Source organism: Acartia tonsa, chromosome 9 (assembly GCF_053477335.1).
Source record: "Acartia tonsa isolate MP-2025a chromosome 9, ASM5347733v1, whole genome shotgun sequence".
Taxonomy (NCBI): Eukaryota; Metazoa; Arthropoda; class Copepoda; order Calanoida; family Acartiidae; genus Acartia; species Acartia tonsa.
The window spans coordinates 49,823,584-49,838,305 of NC_137268.1; the positions used below are offsets into that span (position 1 = coordinate 49,823,584).

The following is a 14,722-nucleotide window of genomic DNA, read 5'->3' on the forward strand; positions in this document are numbered from 1 at the left end:
CAACATATTTACTTACTTAGCAGTTTGATAATCATTACTCTTGTCATCATATTTCTTCCATTTATCAACATATTTACTTACTTAGCAGTTTGATAATCATTACTCTTGTCATCATACTTCTTCCATTCATCAACATATTTACTTACTTAGCAGTTTGATAATCATTACTCTTGTCATCATATTTCTTCCATTTAGCAACATATTTACTTACTTAGCAGTTTGATAATCATTACTCTTGTCATCATACTTGTTCCATTCATCAACATATTTACTGGCTACAACATAACCACCATAGCAAGCATGATCATCATCTAAAATTAGAGAAAAGCTGAATTTTCTTAGCTTATTTGCTTTGTCTTGTTCATTATTTATAAAAATTCAATTAACATATATTTGCTTTTGCCTTCTGATTTTAATAGTTATGTATGTGGACATGTACAAGGTTTCTAATCAAATTTTTTTAGTAATGCAATTTACTATATTTCTTTAATCTCTATTATCTTACATACAAATATTTGATAAAACTATCATGGAATATCAGCAATGTTAATTTAAGTATTAACTATATAATTCATTTCATAGGTCAATTTTTATTGAATGGAAATCTACTACTTTCTCAAACATATTACTTACCTTTTTTAGGATCCAAACAATTTTTCAAGTGAGTGAGAAGAGCAATTGTGATTTCATTTATATATTCGACATACTTTTCCTAAATAGTGTAAACTTAAGCTGCTCAATATTATGAATAATATTCAAGCGGTTAAGTATCTTAAGGATGTCGGCTGAGAAGGGCTAACCTACAATAAGAATTAAATTGAATATTTTTGAATTTAAAAAAAAAAGAACATATTGTCTCACTCCTTACAGTGATTAATTGTTATACATTTCCATTGTAAGAAATTATTTAAATAAATTTTTATTTTGGACAGTACAATTTTAGTATTGAAGGTTAAGGGGGAAAGGAAATGTATCCAAGGGGCTGGGGTGCATCAAGGGTGAATTGTAGGGGGGGGGGAATGATGATTATTCTAATTGTACCCCAGTCGTAGAGAAATCTTTTAGCTGGACGCGTCTGTTAAAGAATATTTTTATCATTTTATGTTTTGGTGAAAACTAAATAGGTAAGCTGTTAAGTGTTTTTTTTTTTTTTCATATTTTATTTAATGTTGAGAGTATTATTTACTTAGCTGTACTTGTTTACTTCCTTTTTCATATTTGCTGTTGCTATTTCAACCATTAATTGCTTTATAATCTGGATGCAATTGGTTTGTGTTTAAAATTTATGGAAATTTGATCAAATATTTAATATTAATTTAAAATAATAGGTGCACCCTTTAATTTGATGGGGTGACAATTTAATAAGGAAAATAAGTGATATCTCCTTTTCTCTTGTCATTAACTAAAAATTTTTTGATATAGAAAATTATTTATAGGATGCCTCCAATCCAAGGGACAAGCTTTAAACCCGTATCCCCGCTATCAAATGCAGAAATTATTAATTTGTGTGTGCCAGGCACAGGGAATGTAGCGGCAAGGGCGCTTCAAGAAAAAAAGTTATGGGATGCGTCACCAACGTTTTTCTTTTTCACACATCTGGGCTCTGATAACAAGAAAATTAACAGCTGCTATTTATCCATGTTGGGTTCTTGGCAGTCAGATATCATTGTATCTACCCACAGATTCTGCCCAGCGCTGGATGAAGAATCCTTTTTAACTATAAAGGATCTGGACCTTTCACAGTTCAGATTGGACGAGAACCTAGTGTCACAATGTATTCCCTTATCCTCTCTAGAACCGGTCATCAACCTAGAGGGGGAAAAAGTTTCTTGGGAGGATTATGTGGAGCAAGGAGGAAGAGAAATGTGTATACGCGCGCATGTCACACCAACGACCGACCATTCTGCTAGGCTATCTCTTATGCTGGTCCCGGAATCGTTAGAAGTCTTGAATACCTTGTCCTGTGTAGCGGGTTTAGTACCTGGGTTTGCCTTAACTAGCAAAGAGCTAGCAATTTCACCAGCGGCAAGACTCCCTTGGGGCCTAGCTTTTGTAACATTGCTAATAAAAGGGGACACAACAAAGGACGTGGGGCAGATTGACCAACTTGAGCTAAGACGAGCAATTCACAAAGTGTTACAGGGGTCAATTGTCATCAAAGCATGCCGCCAGATGGAGTCTTACAAGAAAAGACTGGAGAAGCTAAAAAGTGGTGAAGTCAGCGATCCTATAGCTACAGAAGTATGGCCAGAAGTTCAAGGGGCTACTAATTACAATTCAGGTAAGAGTTTTAAAGGTTCTACTAGTAGTTAGTTTACCGTCATAAGGTTACAACAATTTTCTAATATTTATGCTTGACTAACCCAATCACCTCTATTCAAACATGCGAGTTGCTAACTATTAAGTATAGTATTTTAAGTTTATTCAAAAACAAAAGCTTTTATATATTTAGGAAAGGGTCATGTTTAATCATGTTGAAATTTGCCTTTCCAGTTATAACTTTGCAGGGTGATTCCTAGAGTAGTTAGGTACAAATAAAAAAAGCCTAACAGCAATATAATTGTTATTTCAAGTTTAGTGTTGACTTGTATACACATATATCTCAATTATTCAGTTCTGACGCTACAAGTGTTAATGGGCGTTTGCTCTCATGTTTTCAAGGCGTTGCTTTTATGGAGTTTGTTACCATTGTTTGTTTGTTTGTTTTGCTCTTTGGTATTTCTTTAATGAAACTATTTGGAAAGATAGAGTAGCTGCGCTAGGAAAGAAATATAGGGGGGTAAAACCTTGTGTTAGTAAAAACATATTTAAGTGCTGCATTTTGTTTACATAAGAATTGCGGAAATTTATATTTCTCATTATTTCTAAAAAGAATATTTCTTTTTTGTAAGAAGAGAAATGAGGTAGTTTTAAAGCTCTTTTCTAAGATTTGTTAAGTGGTAAATACTCGGCAGATGCATATAGGCACCTAATTATTTGTATTTTTATTTGGGACAAGTTATGTCTAAAATATTGGAATTGCCATAATTTCATATTGGTGGATTATTTAGAGCTACAACAGTGATGACTATAATCTAACAAGAATTTTTTTTTTAATAGTTAATTTCATATTTGATTTATTGGCTAATTTTAACAAATTATTTATTTGTTATTTCAATATTTGATTTCTATGGAAATGTCACAGAACTTGACTCTGTTGAATTAATGTTATTTGATTTTATAAGAAAGCTATTAAAGAATTTGTTTTATAGCTACATATTATTTCTCACACATTTAGAAGTTAAAAAGACAATGTGTAAAATTATTAATCACATAAGGTTTACCGTTAAGGAATTCATCAATTTAAATCTATGCTTCATTTATTTAAAATGCTATTTCATTGTTAATATTTACAGGGCGAAGAATTTATAAACCTGTGGCAATAAAGGGTAGCGCCAAGTACAATGGAAGAGGACTGTACACTAAAGAATCTTTTAATTTTGCCGGATTAAAGCCAGGCATTGCCTACATGTTGGCTAATGCAGCAAATCACAGCCTGAGCGTTAACACTTGGAAAACTTACTCAACTGTAAAAACCCATATTGAAAGTTGTAGCAGATTTTATAATAATCAATTTAAGTTTCCCATGGATCAAAATGACGTTATAAAATTTATTGGTTGGCTCATGCATGTAAGACAAGTAAAAGGTTCCACCATAGATGTGTATGTTGCTGCATTGCGACAAATTCACATGGCCAGCGGATATATAGTAAAGAATCTGCGACCGGACATAGTTTCGTCCATTATAAACGGCCAGAAGAATGTTGATTCATTAACTGTTAAAAAAACCGAAGCTAGGCTACCAGTGACTTTTTCTATCCTCAAACTGCTAAAAATAGAGATAAATAATCTAGAGCTGGATATTGGCGAAAAACGGCTAATTTGGGCTGTTTGCTCCATTAATTTCTTTGGAGCTTTGAGAGTTCACGAAAGTTTAGCCAAAAATAAAAGTTATTTTGATCCCATAAATACACTCTTGGGGAAAGATTTAGTATTAAAGAAGATTAAAATCAATAAAGAAGCAGTTTGGGTGATTCAAATGCGCATTAAATCTCCAAAAGAAAGCAGAGCTGTTAACAACCAAATTGTGGATATATACGAAAATAAGGGCCCTTTGTGCCCAGTAAGAGCTTTGAGGTTCGAACATTATGGATTATTTGTGTAGGCTATATGTTTATTTTATATATTAGTTTAATGTAAATTCAAGTAATTTCTATCTATTCAAGTTTAAGTTTTTTTTTTTTTTTTTTTTTTTTTTTTTTTTTTTTTTTTTGTATGAATGTCCGAACATTTCTCTATAGGAATTTTCTGTGTTTTTTTTTTTATATTGTTGGGATATTTCTATGTATTGGTTTAAGAATCGATCAAAACTCCATAATGTTATCGATTCAGGAAATGGTTGGAAACCAACCCGCCCCGCAACCGTAACCTTCCTTTTTTCCGAAAGCAAGACGGGTCCCCCCTGACGGGAAAAGATTTGAACAAATTTCTTAGATTATGTCTAGGAAAACACATCCCTTACAGGAAGGGTTTTATTTCTTCTCATTCCTTCAGAGCTGGAATTGCCAGTCACATGGGCATTTTAGGCTATTCTGATAATGATATTATGGCTGTTGGCAGATGGAGCTCTAGATGTTTTGAGCTTTACACGAAATTACCACGCACAAAAAGATTGGAAATGGCTAAGAAAATGGCCAATATAAAGTATTAAAAAGTGAGTCTGAAAATTTAGTTTTCTTTTAAACTTACATGGGTTTATTTCGTTTACTTTGGTTATCCTTTTTATTTAAAGTAGTGAGGCTTTTTCATCTTAAGCTTTAGATATTGGAAACTGCTGATTTGATTTATTACACTTTTCAGGGCAGTTTTATAAATGTCTTTGAGAAGTTTTAGATTATTTTCCCGATTTTCTTACACTGTCCCCGAGAGGCTAGGGGCGAAGCAACTAGTAGTAGATAGTGTAGATATTTATATTGCATATATTTCACATTTTATTTTCCCGACACGGAGTTCCTTCACACATAGTAAAAAGGGGGAAGGTATATCAATAAAAAATATTTAATATGGAAACTTGAATTTATATCATAGGGGTACTGGGGTTGGGGGGGAGGGTGAGGGGGGGGTTTGGGGATCAATCTTAATGTGATTGTTTGAAAAAAATGGGAAATTGGAATCTAATTTGTAACTAAGCATAATTTCAAATTATTCATTCTAGCAGTAAATGATTTTGTTGTCATTGATTTGTTTGTCTCACATTTTAATGTTTTTTTTTATTATTAAAGAATTGCCAATTTTTATATAGAAACTTAGCAGGGGTGCTAGGTTTAATTCTACATTTTATTTTTAAAGCTGCGTAGTTTATAAACACGATTAAAATTTAATTTGGATTTACCCATTTAATTATTTCATATTGAAATTAGGTAATTATACTTAATGGTTATCTGGCGGCATATAAATATTCATGGATTTATTATTTAGACCACGACAACGCAACCTCTAGCGACGAGGATCTCTCTGACCCGGGCCAAGATCAAGATTCTATTTTAAGACAAGTAGGGAATGATTTGGATTTGAATGACTCTTCTAACTGTATGCCTAAAAGGTGATGTTTATTTTATGTAGGGTAGCTACTCTTCAAGCTTAATGTGGAAATTATCTAAGCTAATATGTAGATTTACAATCAAATGACATAAAGAGTAATTTTTTCCAGTTTAATAATTTTAACTTTATCTAAACTAGATATTAATCTAAATAAATTGGTCAAATGCATTCGGACAGGAGTCTTTAAAACTTATTTATATCTAATTTATCGTTGAAATTGAGAAAAATTAATTGTGTTCAAGATCAAATTGTTTGGTTATTTGTTTGTATTTACATACAATGTTAAATTTTGGTTTGAATATGATTTTTTTTTTTACAGGAAAGCTCTTTGCTCTGGTAGTTCAGCCACTCCAAGTGCGAAACACCACAAATTTTCCGAGTCAGCTGAAGTCTACTATGCTAACTGGGACCAGCTGGAATTGATTTGGCCTTTAGATGAGAGACCAGAAGGTATATTAAACATTTGGATTTATAATGTGCCTCTAAGGGCATTTTTTCGCAGTGGGTAGATTTTTTTATATTTTTTTTTTTTGGGGGGGGGGTGGAGTCATTTTATTGAACTAATAAAAAAACCTTCCCAAAACATATAAGAAGCTTCACTGTGGAGGTGAACCATATCGGTTCAGTGGTTTACAAGATACTACGCTACAAACAAAAAAAGCTTACTACTTAAATATAATAAGATATCATTAGGAAATTTATTGCATCAAAAGAGAAATTTTTATTCATAATTAGTTCTAGTTATTTAGATAAAAGATTTTATCTTATTTAGCTATAAGATATGGTCTTATTTAGTTTGCTTTCAAGTTGATAGGTGTCTCATTTATTGAAGAGTCATATATTTATTTATTTAGGGCATTTGAGAGACAAGAAGTGGATTAATTCTACCCCCCTTGATACAATTCTCCGATTTTATGAAATTTATGAAAAAAAGCAGAAAGATTTGTCTTCTAATGATAGTATGCGAGAAGATAAGAAGCCGAGGACGGTTATGTTCGAAGCAGGAGAAGACAATTATTTTGATTGCTTGCATCCGGCCAGATTCTTGCGGTTTCCTCTTTGTACTTTAGATGACATTTGGAAGAAAGTCCCAGTTGAAATAATGGAGAAATATCGGAATCTGGATTTGGCTTCAGTTGGAGCAGATTGTCAGCTCAGTGAGAAAACCATTGCTAAAATGCATTCTAGAAGAGAAATTTTACAACTTCGTTATTTTTACTCTGGCAACGCTGGTGTATCAAGAGGACCAATGGTAGAAACTAAAGTTAAAGATGGGAAATCTCTAGGGACTATTGCAGATTTTAATTGGTCTAACATTTCAAATATTAAGAACCTACAGGACAGCATTATCAACTACGGTTTGACGAAGCAGATGTTGTTTCCGTACGATCAGACAGGATATCTTTTTATGAAATTATACAATCACTACAACTGGCTTCAAGGTGCGGGTAATGACCTTAAAAGAATAAATTTAATGCAGGAACATTTTAATTATGTAATGGAGGCCAATGCATCGAGAGCAAGTAAAAAACAGTCTCCATTTGATTTTGATGAGTTGGAGAAATCTCTTAAAAAAATGTTAGACAACAAAGGATTACCAAATAGTCCTACAGCGTTATTTGAAAAGAGCACGGATATCGGATTTCAAAAGAAAGTTGTGAACAGTCAGAAGTCTAGCTCTAATAGTGGATTTGGTCTAAACAAGAACAAATTTAGTTCTCCTCAATCCAAATCGCGATTTATTTGTTATGATTTTAATAATCAAGGGAAGGGTTGTACGAGGTCCAAATCAGCTGGAGGTTGTAAAGATGCCAATGGGAAAGAATATGCCCACAATTGTTTATTTTATGATATGGTAAAAAAACAGTACTGCTATGGGCCACATAGCAAACAGAATCATGTTTAATCATTTTATCTAGTGATTATGTCGTAGTTTGTGATATATTGTTATGAAATGGAAATATATTTGATTTATAATTTTTAAATTTTTATTTTATTAAAGAGCTGTTTTTCTATGATTAAGGGTAAGGGTTTCGTCCGTAGTTTGTTAGATATGTCCTAAATATCCTTTTCTTTAAAACTTGGGGATTCCTGTAGTAGTTAGGTATGATTTTCAAACATTGTTACGCTATAGCTATTACAAGAAGTCTGCATTATAGATTTTATTTAAAGTACGTCATTTTTTGCGAACCATCTTAATAATAAAAAAAAAATTGAGTATACACTTAAACATTACACTGCATTTCAGCAGTTATTTTTTGTGTTAGTAAATAATTTTTCAATTTCTAAATTTTTATTATATCCAGATAATTTTCTAACAATTTATTCACTTTAATAATTTTGGCATAAGGTTTATTTCTGAGTTATATATTGTTTAAAGCGAAGCTTTTCTATAATTGGAGTCCGTCTGTACGTCCATTTGTAGAGTATAGTTTTTTCGTTATATTAGGCATATTAGAATTGTTCTACCGATTTCAAATTTTGAATGGTGATTCCTTTTGGTAGTTAGTTACGATTTAGAAAGCGTAGCAACTCTATAATCATTACTGCACGTACATTTAAACATGTTTTTTTTTTTTTTGATTATTTTTTAACAACTAATTTTTTATGGGATCTAATCACCCGATTGATTTATGTTATATAGATTCTTGGGACAACAAAGTATAATGTTATAAGCGAAGCAACTCTATAATCAAGTTATTAATGTGTAAGTATGTCCAAAAAACTTTATCCTATATAAAGCATTTTTAAATAAATTTACTTACAATTTTGCTTCGATTCTTATACACTTATGTTCTGATTATTCAGTTCTGACACTATATAAGTGTTCATGTCTGATTATCCTACCGTTTCAGTGCTTTGTTTTGATGGATGTTGTCATCCTTGTTTCATTTCTATTTATATGGGTAAATTATTTATATGCAGTAAATTACCAAGGGTGTGAGTCTGCATGTTAGTAAAAAATATGGAGGCCTCGATAATTAGTTAGTTATTAAAATGGTTCTGGTTAGAATATTTTGCTGGTATTTGCAAGTTTTTATAAGCTTATTGATTTCCTATCAATTTAAATTTTGGGGTGAGGGGTTGCCATTATGTGAAGTAATTCTATAATTTGATTTATTTACTTTATCTATCTTAGTTTAGGTCTGCCTAACTACTATTTTACAGTTGTTTAGTAATATCATTCTGTCTTATAATTGTTGTAACCGAATTGTTGAGGAGCGATAGGTTTAGAGGATTTAAACAATTAGATTTACAGATATTTTCAGTATTTATTTTATATTTGTTTAATTAGTTTTGTAAATTAGGTTGGAGGAATTTGGATAGTGAAAAATCAGCTCTTTGGGGAATATTCTCAGACGTTTCACAGAAAGGAAGACCAGATCCTGTTAAGAAAAAACAATTTAAGCCAAAGTTTGATCTTCCAATATTAAACAATTATAAAGACAATCCTGGGAAAGATTTCTGGGATAAATTTCCTTCTAACTATAAATTTCCAGGAAAGTCTATGATTAATCACAAAATATTGCGAAGTCTTCTTATTGACAACAACATTACCCCTGATGAAACTGTTCTGAAAGATTTAGAATTTGGAGCTAGTATTGGTTGCACTGGTGATGCTAGGTTACCTTCTTACAGTTCTAATTCAAAATCTGCTTTAGAGTTTGGCCACCAAGTTACAGACGCAATTGCTGACTGGATATGCAAAAAATTAGCATTTGGCCCCATAAGCAAAGAAAAAGTACCTAAAAATGCCAAAATATCTGGCATAATGTGCAGACAAAAACCAAATGGTTCTGCTAGAGTTATTCTAAATCTTAGTGCTCCTAAAGGATCATCTGTTAATGATGGCATTAACAGCGATGATTTTCCAACAGTAATGTCATCCACAGAAAAATGGCTTAAAGTTTTGAATAAAGCTGGACATCGTTGCCAAATTGTTAAAATTGATTGGAGTGATGCTTATAAACATATAGCAGTTTGCCCAGAAGATATTGAGTTACAGTTTTTTTTTGGCTTGGCATGTATTTTGCTGAGCTATGCCTAATATTTGGTGCAAGCAGTAGTGCTGGCATTTACGATAGGCTTGCTAAATTAATTCTATCATTAGTCTTAGCCATATCTAAATTCCCTAAAGATATGGTCTGTCAACATCTTGATGATGTAGTAGCTGCTGCTCCAGAAGATTGTTCATCAATTTATAACTTTGATAAAACATACACAGATGTGGCGGATAAGATTGGAGTCAAATTGGCTCCTAGAGATGACCCTGATAAAGCTTTTGCGCCTAGATCTGAGGGGATAGTTCTAGGTATTCATTATGATACTATTTCCTGGAAGTGGAAAATACCAACAGAAAAACTCAACAACATGTTACTGTTGATCTATGATATTCTAGAAAATGATATAGTTGATGGGGATTTAATTGAAAGCTTGTCAGGGAAATTAATTCACATAAAAGCTTTGATTCCAGAGTGCAGATTTCATATAAGTGAACTAATGAAAGCAGTTAGAGAAGTGCGTGCTGGTTCGCAGAAAATTAAAATCAATGAAAAACTTAGACAGCAGTTGGACTATTGGAGACTTATGTTACCTGTATGTAATGGTAATATGAATATTCCCAATCCTGACTTACCTTTTCCAGTTTGGGCATTGGATTTCTATACAGATGCAGCTGGAGGTACTGACATAAGTCCCTGGAGAGGCCTTGGTATGGTTTTTTCTCAAGGGTGGAGCTACTTACCTTGGCCTAAAAATGTGAATTTTGGCAAACGTGATCACAATGGTAGGCAGTTGGGGAAAAAATTATCATTTCTGGAGTTACTGGGACCTTTATTAGTACTGTGCTGTGCTCCAGACATATGTAGGGGTAACACAATAAAAGTCTGGATTGATAATATTGGAGGAGTTAAAATCTGGCAGAAAGGCTACAGTCCTACTTGCGAATTGTGTACTTCAGTAGTACGTGCTATAGCTTTTATTGCTAGTCATCTACAATGCAGGATAGACATTGTAAAGATTACTCGTTGTTCAAACAGACATGCACTGATGGCAGATTGTCTGTCCAAAGGAGACATGAAAGGATTTGTATCCATTTGGGGTGAAGGTCTCCCAGATTCACAACCAATCCCTCAAGGTCTGATTAAATGGATAAACAATCCCAGAACAAATTTTGAACTTGGTACTATGTTATGCAAGGAAATAGATAATAGAATGAAACTTTAATTACTCAAAATGTATGGATTATATTATTTAATTAATATACAAATGATATTATTTTGTTTTTGTTATTAGCAATTTATCATTAATAAAGAAATCATTTTACACACAGTGTTTTATTTAGGTCGTACATCTATTTATCATTAATATAGAAATCATTTCACACACAGTGTTTTCTTTAGGACATACAGGACACTACGTTGACTAGGACTCTGCTATGCAGGTTTGGGGGGTTATAAGTTGGTTTTTTAAATTTTGCTACTAAAATTTTTTAAATATTTAAAGATATTTATAGGCTTTAGGAATTTGTATAGTCACCTGGTATGTAATATTGGGTGATAAGGGGAAATTAAGGGTTTGATATATTATTAGAATTCCAATAAAAAATAAACATTTTATTGGAAAAATTAAATTAAACTTTGCAACCTAGTCAGTTATCCACTAGTCCTTGTTTCCTAGTTAGTCTGGGTAAGTAGGGTTAAAAAGGGGAAAATAAATTATATGGGTTTTATATTAGCTAGGTAGGTATGTTAAGAAGTGGTTTCAGAAGTAAGGGGAATATTTTATAATTAGGTAAAATCTAGTGTAGGTTTGGTTCTGATCAGGTAGGACTGCTTATGTAAACTTAAGCTGCTCAATATTATGAATAATATTCAAGCGGTTAAGTATCTTAAGGATGTCGGCTGAGAAGGGCTAACCTACAATAAGAATTAAATTGAATATTTTTGAATTTAAAAAAAAAAGAACATATTGTCTCACTCCTTACAGTGATTAATTGTTATACATTTCCATTGTAAGAAATTATTTAAATAAATTTTTATTTTGGACAGTACAATTTTAGTATTGAAGGTTAAGGGGGAAAGGAAATGTATCCAAGGGGCTGGGGTGCATCAAGGGTGAATTGTAGGGGGGGGGGAATGATGATTATTCTAATTGTACCCCAGTCGTAGAGAAATCTTTTAGCTGGACGCGTCTGTTAAAGAATATTTTTATCATTTTATGTTTTGGTGAAAACTAAATAGGTAAGCTGTTAAGTGTTTTTTTTTTCATATTTTATTTAATGTTGAGAGTATTATTTACTTAGCTGTCCCACCCACCTCTCCCATTTCTTCTTATTGATTTTTCGTGTATATTTATTTATTATTCTTATTCTTTTTATAGTCGTAGAGAAATCTTTTAGCTGGACGCGTCTGTTAAAGAATATTTTTATCATTTTATGTTTTGGTGAAAACTAAATAGGTAAGCTGTTAAGTGTTTTTTTTTTTTTTTTTTTTTTCATATTTTATTTAATGTTGAGAGTATTATTTACTTAGCTGTACTTGTTTACTTCCTTTTTCATATTTGCTGTTGCTATTTCAACCATTAATTGCTTTATAATCTGGATGCAATTGGTTTGTGTTTAAAATTTATGGAAATTTGATCAAATATTTAATATTAATTTAAAATAATAGGTGCACCCTTTAATTTGATGGGGTGACAATTTAATAAGGAAAATAAGTGATATCTCCTTTTCTCTTGTCATTAACTAAAAATTTTTTGATATAGAAAATTATTTATAGGATGCCTCCAATCCAAGGGACAAGCTTTAAACCCGTATCCCCGCTATCAAATGCAGAAATTATTAATTTGTGTGTGCCAGGCACAGGGAATGTAGCGGCAAGGGCGCTTCAAGAAAAAAAGTTATGGGATGCGTCACCAACGTTTTTCTTTTTCACACATCTGGGCTCTGATAACAAGAAAATTAACAGCTGCTATTTATCCATGTTGGGTTCTTGGCAGTCAGATATCATTGTATCTACCCACAGATTCTGCCCAGCGCTGGATGAAGAATCCTTTTTAACTATAAAGGATCTGGACCTTTCACAGTTCAGATTGGACGAGAACCTAGTGTCACAATGTATTCCCTTATCCTCTCTAGAACCGGTCATCAACCTAGAGGGGGAAAAAGTTTCTTGGGAGGATTATGTGGAGCAAGGAGGAAGAGAAATGTGTATACGCGCGCATGTCACACCAACGACCGACCATTCTGCTAGGCTATCTCTTATGCTGGTCCCGGAATCGTTAGAAGTCTTGAATACCTTGTCCTGTGTAGCGGGTTTAGTACCTGGGTTTGCCTTAACTAGCAAAGAGCTAGCAATTTCACCAGCGGCAAGACTCCCTTGGGGCCTAGCTTTTGTAACATTGCTAATAAAAGGGGACACAACAAAGGACGTGGGGCAGATTGACCAACTTGAGCTAAGACGAGCAATTCACAAAGTGTTACAGGGGTCAATTGTCATCAAAGCATGCCGCCAGATGGAGTCTTACAAGAAAAGACTGGAGAAGCTAAAAAGTGGTGAAGTCAGCGATCCTATAGCTACAGAAGTATGGCCAGAAGTTCAAGGGGCTACTAATTACAATTCAGGTAAGAGTTTTAAAGGTTCTACTAGTAGTTAGTTTACCGTCATAAGGTTACAACAATTTTCTAATATTTATGCTTGACTAACCCAATCACCTCTATTCAAACATGCGAGTTGCTAACTATTAAGTATAGTATTTTAAGTTTATTCAAAAACAAAAGCTTTTATATATTTAGGAAAGGGTCATGTTTAATCATGTTGAAATTTGCCTTTCCAGTTATAACTTTGCAGGGTGATTCCTAGAGTAGTTAGGTACAAATAAAAAAAGCCTAACAGCAATATAATTGTTATTTCAAGTTTAGTGTTGACTTGTATACACATATATCTCAATTATTCAGTTCTGACGCTACAAGTGTTAATGGGCGTTTGCTCTCATGTTTTCAAGGCGTTGCTTTTATGGAGTTTGTTACCATTGTTTGTTTGTTTGTTTTGCTCTTTGGTATTTCTTTAATGAAACTATTTGGAAAGATAGAGTAGCTGCGCTAGGAAAGAAATATAGGGGGGTAAAACCTTGTGTTAGTAAAAACATATTTAAGTGCTGCATTTTGTTTACATAAGAATTGCGGAAATTTATATTTCTCATTATTTCTAAAAAGAATATTTCTTTTTTGTAAGAAGAGAAATGAGGTAGTTTTAAAGCTCTTTTCTAAGATTTGTTAAGTGGTAAATACTCGGCAGATGCATATAGGCACCTAATTATTTGTATTTTTATTTGGGACAAGTTATGTCTAAAATATTGGAATTGCCATAATTTCATATTGGTGGATTATTTAGAGCTACAACAGTGATGACTATAATCTAACAAGAATTTTTTTTTTTAATAGTTAATTTCATATTTGATTTATTGGCTAATTTTAACAAATTATTTATTTGTTATTTCAATATTTGATTTCTATGGAAATGTCACAGAACTTGACTCTGTTGAATTAATGTTATTTGATTTTATAAGAAAGCTATTAAAGAATTTGTTTTATAGCTACATATTATTTCTCACACATTTAGAAGTTAAAAAGACAATGTGTAAAATTATTAATCACATAAGGTTTACCGTTAAGTAATTCATCAATTTAAATCTATGCTTCATTTATTTAAAATGCTATTTCATTGTTAATATTTACAGGGCGAAGAATTTATAAACCTGTGGCAATAAAGGGTAGCGCCAAGTACAATGGAAGAGGACTGTACACTAAAGAATCTTTTAATTTTGCCGGATTAAAGCCAGGCATTGCCTACATGTTGGCTAATGCAGCAAATCACAGCCTGAGCGTTAACACTTGGAAAACTTACTCAACTGTAAAAACCCATATTGAAAGTTGTAGCAGATTTTATAATAATCAATTTAAGTTTCCCATGGATCAAAATGACGTTATAAAATTTATTGGTTGGCTCATGCATGTAAGACAAGTAAAAGGTTCCACCATAGATGTGTATGTTGCTGCATTGCGACAAATTCACATGGCCAG

The 14,722-nt window shown here is 32.5% G+C and overlaps 2 protein-coding genes across 2 annotated transcripts; both read left to right on the top strand.

The window, feature by feature from the left end:
• Positions 1-1,389: 1,389 nt before the first annotated feature.
• LOC145329133 (uncharacterized) lies at positions 1,390-7,632 on the top strand. The gene is made up of 4 exons (XM_080173182.1): positions 1,390-2,281; positions 5,518-5,641; positions 5,960-6,090; positions 6,495-7,632. Exons 1-4 carry the CDS (start codon positions 1,438-1,440, stop codon positions 7,544-7,546), a joined length of 2,151 nt encoding a protein of 716 aa, XP_080029308.1. The 5' UTR covers positions 1,390-1,437; the 3' UTR covers positions 7,547-7,632.
• A 2,148-nt stretch (positions 7,633-9,780) lies between these two features.
• On the top strand, positions 9,781-10,866 carry LOC145327604 (uncharacterized). Its single transcript, XM_080171142.1, has one exon. It carries the CDS (start codon positions 9,781-9,783, stop codon positions 10,864-10,866), a length of 1,086 nt encoding a protein of 361 aa, XP_080027268.1.
• Positions 10,867-14,722: the final 3,856 nt, after the last annotated feature.